This window comes from Telopea speciosissima, chromosome 11 (assembly GCF_018873765.1).
Source record: "Telopea speciosissima isolate NSW1024214 ecotype Mountain lineage chromosome 11, Tspe_v1, whole genome shotgun sequence".
Taxonomy (NCBI): Eukaryota; Viridiplantae; Streptophyta; class Magnoliopsida; order Proteales; family Proteaceae; genus Telopea; species Telopea speciosissima.
Window position 1 is genome coordinate 4217301 of NC_057926.1, and position 13462 is coordinate 4230762.

General features: G+C 37.7%; 1 protein-coding gene across 2 annotated transcripts in view; it reads right to left on the reverse strand.

Moving 5' to 3' along the window:
• The window catches only part of LOC122645809 (LRR receptor-like serine/threonine-protein kinase FEI 1), a 73552-nt gene that overhangs the window by 22184 nt on the left and 37906 nt on the right, over positions 1-13462 (reverse strand). For both annotated transcript variants that reach the window (XM_043839175.1, XM_043839176.1), the window contains exons 4-6: positions 12695-12827; positions 12045-12116; positions 11860-11931 (exon numbers count right to left, since the gene is read on the reverse strand). In XM_043839175.1, the coding sequence (XP_043695110.1) occupies positions 11860-11931; positions 12045-12116; positions 12695-12827 (277 nt within the window). The remainder of the gene's footprint in view (positions 1-11859; positions 11932-12044; positions 12117-12694; positions 12828-13462) is intronic.

A 13462-nucleotide genomic window follows, 5' to 3' on the forward strand; every position in this document is an offset into this window, starting at 1 on the left:
CATTCTCACAATGGGATAAGAAACTTGCTCAAAGCAATACTCAATCATTCACTACATCATTGGTAGGGGACCTCTAAGGGCATTACATATTTATGGGCAGCTATGCTTGCCTTACAAGAGGAAATTAGAAACTTGTAAGAAAAGGAAACAAACTAAAAATAGAAAATTCTAAATAAAAGCTAAGCCTACTTTCTAAATCTGGAATTAGAAACTAAAGAGCTAAGGTTGCTTAATAGACAATCACAAAATATCTAAGAGAATAATTCTAAAAATAGAAACTAAACTAAACTCCTATTTCCCCACAGACAAAATTGACCCTTCTAAAAAGTCTTCACACGAACTGATTTTAGGCCCCACAAGATCTTCTAGTAGCATTCACACCAAGGCAAAATAAGGGGTTGTGTAGAAAACCTAGGACCTGTAACCAGTAACCTTAGAGAGAGAAGAGAGAAAAGAGAGAATGAGAGAATAATTGCTTATATTAATTGATAGGTAAGCCCCTCTATTTATAATAGAGGGAAAAGTTACAAGAGACTAAAATAGGCGAGGTGGGACTAAAACCCACATAGCCGACTTACACTTAATAACATAAAAAATAACCTAACCCCAAAGCATAGTTGTCATGGCGTCGCCATGGCGCCGCCATGGCGTCCTGGCGCTGGGAGAGGTGGCATATCGAGCTACGCCATGGTGGATGTCAATATATCATTCGATATGGCTTCCATGGCGTCGCCATGGACGCCATACCACGATATGTTGGCATATCGGTCGATATTTGTACATATAAAAGTTAGATTAAATTTTTTTTTTTTTTAACCATTTAATAGCTTAGATGCTTTGCTCCAAATCACATACACTAAAGAAAGACTTGCTATCAAGCTTCAGTAAACAGGTTAGCCTATTATTTGATTTTTACTATTGCTTTCAATTATTTGATAGGTTAATCTATATTTTCAATTTTTCATACTTTCATATACACTAATGGATATTAGTTACACTTTCATGAATTAAACCATAGTGGCATAGTTTATTAGTAGTAGTGTAGTACACTTTCATGTTGATTTTTGATGTTATAGGACATATATTATAGCATACTAAATGACATTAAAAATATAGAAAATAAAAAATTAAACATGGTCGACATGCTCGCCATGGCAACGCCATGGCGGGCGACATGTCGATATATCGACGTGACACCCTTCCACCGACTTGGATCGCCGATACGCCGTGACAACTATGCCCCAAAGGGACCGAATACCCCACGGTATTCTGATTACATATTCCAACACTCCCCTCAGCTGGATTGTACAAATAAGAGAAGAAAGAAAATCCAGCTTGAACTAAATAAAAAAGAACTCCATAATAATGCTAACACTCCCCCTCAAGTTGGCGCATATAAAGTACTAATGCCCAACTTGAACAAAATGGGAAAAAAACTAAGTTGCAGCAGAATCCAATTTGCCATATGAATACAGCTCCCAAATAAACCTTCAAGAACTTGAAAAAATAGATCTTCAAAACTTGGACAGACATGATCAGCAAACCGGGACTGGAATGTCTTCCAAAAAAAGGCAGCTTTCAACCATCTTCAATAGCTATCCAATGATGAATCTCAGATTGTCATAATGACATAGAATCTTGAAGTGAAATAACTAGAGCAGCAAGCACCGGAGACAAACTGAATCAAGCAACGGAAAAAAACTGTATCAACCCAACTGAAAGTCCTCAAATAGGCAACAACCAAATATCTTCAATACTCTTCAATACTTCAATCTCCCCTTACGGCAAACTCAACCCAATAACAAAGGATACCCAATAGCAATGGTGGAAAACACTGATCTTCTATGTTTTGTACCAATGTTCCTGCAAGTTCTACGTTCTGCAATGTCTGCAGATGTACTGTACATAATCCCCCCCTCACGTGTAGTACATGTGGACATAACAGAGATGATGTAAGAGATAGGGCAAAAACATAATATTCCAGATTTTTCCAAGAAGTGCTAAGGGTAATGGAAAAGGAAGAAATGGCAATTTAGAAAATACCATCAACTTCCAAAGGGGTTATGGGTATATGCCAAAGGTATGTTTTGGGATATGAAAGGAATTAGAATTATTGAAAGGGAATGGTGTTGGAAAAAAGGATGGCATGACTGTAATTTGGTGGAAATCCACTTTTAAATACAATCCAAGCCAAAGGGCAAACTGGTAATAAACCAGAATTTTCAAGGGTCAATTGGGTAGTCAAATAGGAGAATGTATTAAAAAGGTAACGGCAGTTCCGTAAATAACCAGAATTTTGCAAGGGTCAATTGGGTAGTCAAATAGGGGAATGTATTAAAAGGTAATGGCAGTTCCGTAAATAACCAGAATTTTGCAAAGGGCCCTTGGTAAATAAGAAAGTAATGGGTCATGTAGGGAATTAGATTTATTGGTTGGGGAATGGCAGAATTGCAATTAAATTGAAATCCAATTATAAACCCAACTAGGCAAAAGGGTAAACTGGGAAGGTATGATAAAATATGGACAAGGGATGGATTAGAGAAGTAGGGAGGGGTATTAATGGAAACTCAAAATAAAACTAACCAAGATGAAGAGAAATCGTGGGAAGAAGGTCTTCTTCAACCTCATGACACAAAGAAGGGTAGAGAAAGTCACGGAACCAGACCTGGTTCGAAGGGAATATCTTAGCAAATAGGGCTTTTTTCAACCTGAAATCTTGGGTAAGACTTCGTAATCTGTAGGCCTCACCGCTACCGTGAGAGAAGGAAGCATAGTCACCTTCAACTTTTGGCCACATCCGAAACCAGAAACGAAACCAGACTCGACTTTGAAGAAGAGAATTTTCTCACCTTTGATCTGTTCGATCCTAAATTTTAGGCAAGGCTTCGTAACATGTAGGCCTCTCAAGATCACCCAAGGACAGTCCCTGATTTTAGGTATTATGCCAACAGAGTGTGGCTGAAACAAGTTAGGGCGGTAATCTGAGAACCAGACCTGATTTGGTTTCGATTCTCACTGTAGGAGCATTAACAAGAGCCAAGATTCTAGAGTTTCAGTTGCGGCAACTCCATTCAGCAATAAAAGAAATATCCAAAGCAAGCCCTTCAACCTCCAGATGAAAGGATAAACAACAGCAATCGATTTCCGCAATAACCAGAAATCAGCAGCAGGATTCTTCAACTAGAAATCCAGATCAGTAGCAGCCACGGACTCCATCGAACAATTCTTCAAACCAGAAAAGGCCAACAAACAAGGGTGGAAGAAAAAAATAGAAATCGAAGAGATGCAGGCACCATCGATTTCAGCTTTTGAAAATAAATAATCGCAGCAGTGGCACACCAAGAACCCTTAACACTGCAGAAATTTTCCAGAACTAGAAACCGCAAGCCTTCAATGTATAACCACACGATTTCCAAATAAATGAATAAACAAGGATGAAACGAGCAGGAAACCCTAGTTCTTCTTTTCTTTCTATAAACTAGGGTTTCTCCATAAATCGGAGAACCTTGAAACGACTCTCAAAACTGCAAATTTTTAGAGAGAATCAGTCACTGATTACAGCAGCTCTGATACCATGTAGAAAACCTAGGACCTGTAACCAGTAACCTTAGAGAGAGCAGAGAAGAGAGAAAAGAGAGAATGAGAGAATAATTGCTTATATTAATTGATAGGTAAGCCCCTCTATTGGAGAAAGTTACAAGAGACTAAAATAGGCGATGTGGGACTAAAACCCACATAGCCGACTTACACTTAATAACATAAAAAATAAACTAACCCCAAAGGGACCAAAATACCCCCACGGTGTTCTGGATTACATATTCCAACAGGCTGTGATACTGTTCACGTGAACAGTGTTTTGGCCTCTTTTTCTTCATATTTCGGTCTACATCACGTACCCTATACTTTAAAGTCTAACTGTTGGAAATAATCTGATAAATACTACGCATGGGACCTTGGATGACTTCATATACCAATTGGGCCTCTCCACCTAATAGTTTATGCTTTTGAGCTAAATAATTCAACCTGATATCAAACCCTCAAAGTCCACTACAATATGATGCATCCATGTGCAAACAACAACAAAACAACAACTCAGCCTTGGTCGGCTAAATGGATCCTTCCAAAGTCGGCGACAACTCAGCAATATCCTACCTAAATGAGGTCGGCTACATGGACCCCTGCCCTCCAATCAGCTCTATTCGATGTCATACATGAAACCAGTCCTAAACATCCATGTGCGACCACCTAAAATAGAAGCCACACATAGTGTTGGGAATAATCCTACACAACTAACTTTGAGGCCTTAGACGGCCACCTAACAGCTTAAGCTTTTGGGTTGGATAATTCAAAGTGGTATCAAAACCGCCATCAAAAAATAACTCCTCCCACCCCACGTATAAAGGGCACTCATGAGAGACCACACGTGAGGGGAATGTTAGGAATAATCCCATATCGCATATTGACCAAGTCAGGGGCCTTGGATGACTTCACATATCAGTTGGGCCTCTCCACCTAATAATAGCTTAAGCTTTTGGGATAGATAATTCAACAACCACCACATTTTTGAAACCTCTATCAAAAAATTTTCATGAAACTTAAGCTTATATATGCAAGAAGTGTTGGTATTAAAAAAACATTTCAGCAGAAAAAAACTATTCTAATTAGGTTTCTGCAAGAACAGGCACTGCTAAATATTTGATCAGCCTCAAAGTGAGCAAACCAAATAAATGGATCAAAACTGTGATGAGAGCAAGCCCTCTAGGTTTCTTGAGAAGCAAAAATCTTAAATGCTTCATTGATGTACTACATATTAATTTTACAAGACCATAGTTGCCAAGGCATCACCTTGGCATCCAGGCAAGATCTGTGAAGGTCAAGTTGACCGACCGCTTTTGTCATGGTGCCGTAAATGGAAAAACAAGGGAAAAAGACAAAAAAGAGGAAACCCCAAGCAAGGTTTAAAATCTCATTTTGTTTCGTGTTTTGGTCTGACTGAAATATTGTATTTTTTCTATAAGATTTCAGTTGATCATTTCGATGGGTTTTAAGCCAAATTAAGGCCTGAAACTTCATGGAAACCCTATTTTAGGCTATATAAACACGTGTAAATGTTTAAATTGCAAAAATATCAGCCAAAGTGGTCTTTTGGATTTACACCCTTAATTGGCACTATACAGTTGAATCCGAATGTATAACTTAGTTAATTACACATACACATTGTTTAAGACTTTAAGTACTAGAGGACATAATAATTAATAAGCAATTTAAACAAGTAAATTCTCTAGGAAACATAAAGTCATTGACTCATAAGTCATAATATTAAGTACAATAACAAGATGACATCAATATCCTAATACAAGTCAACTAGTCATCAAGTGACTCAAATGTCTACTAATAATAATTACTCCGCCGTCCAGGATCGACCCCACTCATAGTCCGATGTAGCCAACGTGCATTGTTCTCTGACTGTAGGGCATATAAATGTCAAGTCATAGTCTGGGAGAAGAAAAGAGTATAGTCCTCCACAGTTGCTATGTAAATTGCATCATCGACATGCTGAAGGTAACCAATCCTAGGATATGGGTCACCAAAGTATGAAGAACTACCCACTGATCCACTGTGATATCATGACTCAAGGAGCATGTACGGGTACGACTGGTGGGTTGGATAGGAGAAGATGTCATCCACAAAAGACGATCCACTACGTCCCTGTGAGTGGGAGACGTACTCAAAACTGGGAATGGATGGAGAAGAAATACTATGTGTTCCCTAAGTGATTCCGGCATAGATGCGGCGAAGATTCGAAGAAGAAATAAAAAATCACCAATAACAAGTGAAAGAGGAAGAAATGGGAGGACAAAACCAAGGCTTGGGAGCTCTCAGTTCAAATTTTGACCGAGACTCACGAGACCTTGTCCTTTTTTAAAGCGAGTTTGTAACATCTTGCCAAAATTTCGGAGAGATGTTACAAACAGTCGAAATTTCGGTATATGTCTGAAATTTCAATCGAAATTGTTTATTTTTTCAATTCGAATTTATGTTTCGTTGCGGCTCAACCAAAATACTCGAAATTTCCGAGATTTCAACCGACAAGAAACGAATTTTTGTACTATGACCCCAAGGGAGGTGAAAAATAAAAGAGGTTAAATCAGAAGGAAAAAGGGCAAAAGGCAGAAGAAGCAAACGAGACAGAAAGAGAGTTAGGGAAGTAGCAGCACCATTAATGCCGCCACTAGAGCTACAACAACAGCAGCAACAGGAAAAGGAAAAAAGGAGGAGGAGAAGGAAGAAGAAGAAGCAGCAGCACTTACCGCTGCTACATCCATCCAGGCAGCCAAAAGAAGAAGAAAGTGCCTACCTGTCCTTGCAGCTGATGGAACTGTCCCTAACCAATCTCCATTGGTCGTCCAACATCAAGGAACAGAAGGGAAAGAAGACAGTCCTACAAGTCTCCAACAAGAGTTGTTTCATAAATTTAAAATATTATATTTCAAAATTTTTCAGTAAAGGAAATAAGTTTTTTATTTTACATATAAATACTCCCCCAAAAGTTAGTATATCATAAACCCCCTAAAAAACTTTACATTTTACATAAACCCATCTTAAAAATTGAATACTTTACACAAACACCCCAACTCTTTAGGTAGCACACCTTACCTTTTATAACTAAAGGTAAGTATTTTCTTATTTTACATATTAATCCTTTCATATTTATAAAAAAAAGGGACCAAATTTTGTATTTTACACAAGAGACCCTCTTTGAAATTAAAACCAAGAGAAATAACTCTAATATATTTACACCTAAACACCCCTCATTTTATAAGTAATGCCCTAGTCGCATAGACGCCAAGACTGCTTAGCATCACCTTGTCATAGTGACAACTATATACAAGAGACAAATTTTTACCATGAAGGCAGAAATGGAGCAAAGGGGCTTTAATATTGTATAAAAGGTCAAGGACACATTACAAGAGCATGCAATATTATGTATAAGGGTAGGAGTCTAGGAGATATGTTCAGACTGTGTATTAGCATTTTGCAGCACCCACGCTCTCAAATTCCCTGGAGCTTGAAGCGACAGCCTCAGACACTTCTATGAAATCAGCTGGGATTAGAATCCATAACAGTTCGCCACTAGGGCTAAGGGAGTGGCATATATTATCCACATAATCCTAATTTGGCCAAACTCCATCTAGCACACCATCAGGGATTAAAGTGGGGTTTCGACGATTTCAGCCCCCTTTTCTCTCTCTTTTATATATTTTTAATACAAATACATGTGATTCCATGCATCACGACGTACCAAAAGCTTGTATACAAAAAAATAAACAGGTCAGAAATAGAATCAAATTATATAACATAGAAAATAAATAAAGTGACCACCCACACACAGCCCACTAATAAATCTATAGACCCTGGCCAAGATTTATTGATATAGAATCCATTTAATAATGCAGGATACTATCGAAATATGTCATATAATGCAGCATACATACATAAAGCAATGATGTACAGCATATAATAAACAACACACACAAGTACACAAAATTTGGGCCCTAATATTGGGTCCAACAATCTAAAATCTTATGGTAGAATTTAATTACTACTTATTTATGGTATTTTATGCTTTAAAATTGTATTTTGCATGTATCCTAAGCAATTCCATGCGTTTCTTGGTCATTTCCATGCGTATCTTGCGTCTCTCCAATACGATATGTCTCTTAAAATTTTCCCTTCAAAACGATACCTGATACCCATACTACCTTGCACACCATCCCAAATTTACAACCAAACATGCAGTAGAAATGCAAATAAATTTCCTCCACTCTCACAAATAAAAAACCAGAGATTACAGAGCGACACCCTCTGGTGGTAGTCAGAATCATATTTTTGGTTGCTGTCCATGGAAAGTACTGCACCTTCTGACCCTCTGATGGAACAGCAGGAGCACCAAACAGCTTCATAAAGAAAGAGGGCAGCAAGTCTTGTATCAAATCAAATTAATTTCACTGTCAACTTAAATCTCCCATTCCCCATTGCTGCCCTCATCTTCCTACCCTCGATCTCTAATCAGTAGCACCACCCCAATAATTGAGAAATTAGCTGCTCTTTGTCAATAGCAATAGTAATTTGACAAAGACGTACTGTGCACATACCTGCTCCTAAATACATATTTCGCACCTATATAAACATAGATTTTTTTTTTCAGACAAATATTCTGCTAAAAAACGAGAAAAGACTAGATGGAAATAGAGCACAACAACAGAAAACATGGAAAGAAAGGCTAGAAATAGCATATTGCATTAAGGTCACAAGTTTAGTATATCCACCCTTACTCAAGTAAGATCATCCGCTCTAATTTTCAAAATCTAGGTATTGTTGGAATGCTAAGAGAATAAGCTTTCAAAAGACAGCCCAGTCTTGCCAAATTGCCAATTGGACAGGTTCTGACTTCTGCGTCCTCTGACCTTGCAAAAACTGACCTCAAGATAGACACGAATGAAATAGACCCAAATAATGGCTCAACATCCTTTGAAGCTTCAGATGCTTCGGCATCACTTAGATGATTGACTTAGTTGTATTGCTCTTCTATTAGACCTACTGATAATTTAATTTAATAAAATTATAGAGTTGATCAGTAGAGCAGGAGAGGGGAGTCCAACATGACATGGGACAGACCGAAATAAAACATCACATAGCTCTTGGGTGTGCTAGACAGCCAAGATTACATAACAAATACAAAGCAGTGCTTCTAGAACTTAATTCCCATGTTTGAATTCCTAATACAGCTATTAAATTCTGGGAAGTGATAAAACTTCAAGAAGAACCCACAAATCACCAAGTGTGTTTCTAGGATATGCTCAGTTGCTCACACTCAGAAAGGCTATAAATGTTATGATCCTATTACATGTCAACACTTTATCAGTGTTGATGTTACTTTCTTTGAAACTACTGAAAGTCGTCAGATGGATTCTGATTTTGTCCACTAATTCCTGCAGTTATTCCCCCTCCAACTCTCCCATTACCAGTTCTTCACCTAAGCAATTGCAGGTCTACAAGCGTCATTCCAAGTCGACTTCAACGGACCAAGCAAATTCTTCACTACCGCCCTCTACTTCATCAGACCTTTTGCCCGGGGATCCCCTTCCCTTGACGTGCCTGCCCTTCATAAAGGTACTCGTACTTGTACTCAACAGTCTGATATTATTATCCTGTTTCACAATTTCTTTTCTGTATCTCATGTTCCACCTTTACTTCGCAACTTTGCTTTGTCTTTATCTATTGTGTTTGTACCTACTAAGTATCAGGAAGCCTTATTGCATCCAGGATGGAAACATGTTATAGATGTTGAAATGAATGCCTTGCTAGATCGTTGAACATGGTCTCTTACTGACTTAACACCCCCCCAGCGTGTGCGTGAAAAGGAGTTTGTGAAGTGTCATTGGGTGTACACAGTTAAGAACCTACCAGATGGAACCATTAAGCAGTTGAAAGCTCGTTTGGTTGCCAAAGGGTTTACCCAGATGTATGGTGTTGACTATTTTCAGACCTTTTCTCTAGTGGCACGTCTTAATTATGTTCGTGACCTTAGCTCCTTGGCTGTGAATCTTGATTGGCCTCTGTTTCAGCTAGATATAAAAAATGCATTTCTTTATGATGATCGTGCGGAAGAGGTATATAAGGAGCAACCTCTGGGGTATGTTGCTAAGGGGGAGAATGCGTCCAAGGTATGTCGTCTTCACAAGGCCATATATGGGCTAACACAATCTCCTCGTGCCTAGTTTGATAAGTTTAGAAAAGTAGTTGGTGGTTATGGTTCACTCAGTGCTTCTCTGATCACTATGTATTTGTTCGTCGTTGTGGGGACAAGGTCATCATTGTTGTTGTGTATGTTGATGATATTATAATTTATGGTATGGTTCGTCTGGCATTGAAGATGTCAAGGCATATCAACGCCAGCATTTTCAGATGAAGGATTTAGGGATGCTCAAGTACTTTTTTGTAGAATTTAAGTTGTTGCAAGAAGGTGTCACTTTGTCTTGAAGGAAATATGTTTTTGATCTTCTACCTGAGACTGGTATATCGGGCCGTAAGCCTATTGATAATCCTATGGATCCTAATCCAAGACTTAGGACGTGTGATTTGTGATGACAAAGCGTTCTTGGATAAACATCAGTACAGAAGGCTAGTTGGGAGGCTTATTTATTTGACTTTTACACTTCCCGATTTCCTTTGCCATTGGAGTTATTAGTCAGTTTATGGAGAGTCCTAAGCAGGCTCACAGGGATGCATCTTATATATTGATGTCATGGTCACACAGATATTGTGGGTTATTCTAATGTTGATTGAGCTGGTGTTGCTGATGACCACCAATCTAGTACTGGATATTGCACATTTGTTGGTGGTAATTTTGTGACTTGGAGGTATAAGAAGTAGACTACTGTGGCTCGGTCTAGTAAAAAAGATAAGTACAGAGATATGTCGCATACTGCAGAGGAATTGATGTTGTCTCTCATTCAAGAGTTGGGCTTCTCAGTAGTGAGACCTATGAAGATGTATTGTGATAATCAAATTGTGGTTTATATTTCCAGTAATCTGGTATTTCATGAGACGGCTAAACATATTGAGGTCGACTATCATTTTCTGAGAAATGTAGTTATGCAAAAGCTTATTTCGACTCCGTATGTCAACTCCAGCGATCAACTTGGTGACATATTCACGAAGGCATTGTTCTAGCCTGCATTTCTTAATGGTTGTTCCAAGCTGGGTATGGGAGATATATATACTCAAGGTTGAGGGAGAGTGGTAAAGTGTGTGTTGTGGGGTGACGTTCCATGAACATCCCTGGAACATGTACCAAAGGATCATATTTAATAGCTTAGTATTAGTTGTCTTTATTGTCTGTTGTGGTAGTTAGGCTTAGGAGTTGTTTAGTTATATTCATAGTTCAAAATCTCGTTTTGTTTCGGACAAAATTTCGAATATTTTGAGTATTTCGGTCACGTCGAAACAAAATGCAACATCGAATTGAAAAAATGCAATATTTCAAAATTTTTCGTAATTTTGGAATTTTTTGTCATCTCGTTTCAGAAATCTCGGTAATTTCGGCCTAAAAAATGCACGGATTCGTCAAAATTTAGGTTATTTTAGTCATTTCGGCATTTTACACCCACAAATGACCAAGCAAAACTCAGAAAAAATACCATATTTCAGTGCAAAATTTTGGCATCTCGGAAATTTTGGTCAGACCGAAACAAAATGAGATTTTAAATGTTGGTTATGTTGTAATAAATCTTCCACTCTTAGTATGATCCCTGCTAAGAGTCGGTATTCCATAATATATATTTTGGTTGCTAGTAGCTCTTATTCTCTCCTTGCTGGTTCTCTAAACTCTGATATCATTAGTTACATAGACCTTGCATGAATATTTTGTGAAAATTTAGGTCTATTACAAAACAGAAATTTAAGATTTCTATATCCCATTTTCATCCAACAAATTTGAAAAGAAAAAAACACAGAGGCTCAGTTTGAGTTGCAGGAGTCCAAAACAGCAGGATTTCGATTAATTTGACAGTGAGCGATGATTGATCCAGCTAACAGATTAGGTTCTCATTACATCAACAAATTCTTTATTGTCTCTTCAAATAATACTCCATGACTTTCGGAGCAGCTCTATGTTCCTAATGGTTATGATAATTGAAGCACAGAAATCAAGGATTCAGTACTCAGGATGTCAAAGCATCTCCACCAGATCTAAATGCAACTTGAACCAATTCCTGGATGTTCGGTGTCTTGCAATCCAAATTGCAACAATAACAGGAGAAGCTACATATCTATTAAATCTGGGATAATACTTACAATGCTCTCAACTCTGTGCAATTGCCAAGTTCTGAAGGGATTGTTCCATAGAAATTGTTGTTATGAAGAGTACTACAACAAACACACATTATCAGAGCATCAAAAGCACATTTTCTAAAAAAGGTAACCACATATCAAATACCTAGAAAACCATGTCAACTAGAACTTCTTCAAGAAATACATACAGAAACTTCAAATGATTTAGCTTTCCAATCTCAGGAGATATGGAGCCACTCAATTTGTGATACGGAAGGGTCCTGAAAAATAAATGTAGAAGAATCAATTCAGGCACCATAAAATAGAAAGAAAAATAAAAACAAATATAATTGCTTACCATAGCAGACTCAACCAAAGATCATCAAAGTGAACACATAAAAAACAGGAAAGAAGATATGTATGACGATATGTATGACGCTATAACCATCATCTGAAACTTCAGTGAACTTTCAGAAATCTCAGAAAATTCCATTACTTTGAGATTGAAACACATGTCAATTGAATACAAAATTCCCCAATTTTAGTATTAAAAAACATAAACAATATCAATACACCCCTGCAATTTGAAAATTCAAACTATCATTGATATTTTCCACCAAACAGCTCACTGAAGTTTCTAATTTTCATGAATGTTTTCCAAAAAATGTCAGCAAATCAACTCACATTACTTTTGAAAAGCATATGTTCATCATTGGAACATGAAAACCAACCAACATAAATGATAACAATAAAGACTCGCACTAAAATAAAAGATAGCTTTTGTACAGAGCCTCTATGAACAAGGGCTTCAATCCAAAAGATGATCTGCAGATTAGGCTGTTGGATAGGTAAGACTCACAGAAAAATCACTCGCTTGGTTTTATCACATTGCACGCCTTTCCAATTACAAGGGTCTGCATCCTCTTGTCTCCACTGAAGAAGGACACCATCTGAACTAACAATTGCTGTTTTGAAACTCAAAAGTGCTTCACCTACAATTCACAAAGTCAAATTAAAATATTCAAATAATAGAGAGCGGTGTGGTGAGAAAAAATGTTGTAAATTTGGGAGGGAGCACAGCGAGGCAGGAAATGCAGTGCAGGTTTTGCCAGTATTATACCTAACCGTCTGAAAGTGTTATCGTTATTTTTTTTTTTATAAACAGTAAGAGTCAACTGGAAGAAAAAAATAATCCTTCTTCCAATTAGTTTCTTCTCTTCCCCTGTTTTCTTCTTCTACTCTTCCCCTTCTTTTCTCGTGCTACTGTTAATATAGCTACTGGTTTAGTGACATCCTGCAACCAATTTTCACCACTTCGCTTATAGTCTGTGGCACCATTGTTTACCCCATTTATTTCAGTTAGCTTTAGATTGCTATATGACTATATCTGAATTCTTTATTGCTCTGATCAGCCTAAAATTTTATATGAACCTTATATTAGTTGTTCCCTGAAATTCGATTGATAAAAGTCAATCCTGGTCTTCAAATAATGAGATTTCTAGTATCTGGACTTGATTTCTTCAGTCAAGCCCTGATTCTTTGCTTTGATCATTCTTAAATTTTCCCAGCAAGTACAGACTTCTTAGAGGACCAATCGACTAGAGAACCAGGCCATTCTGTTCAGTCC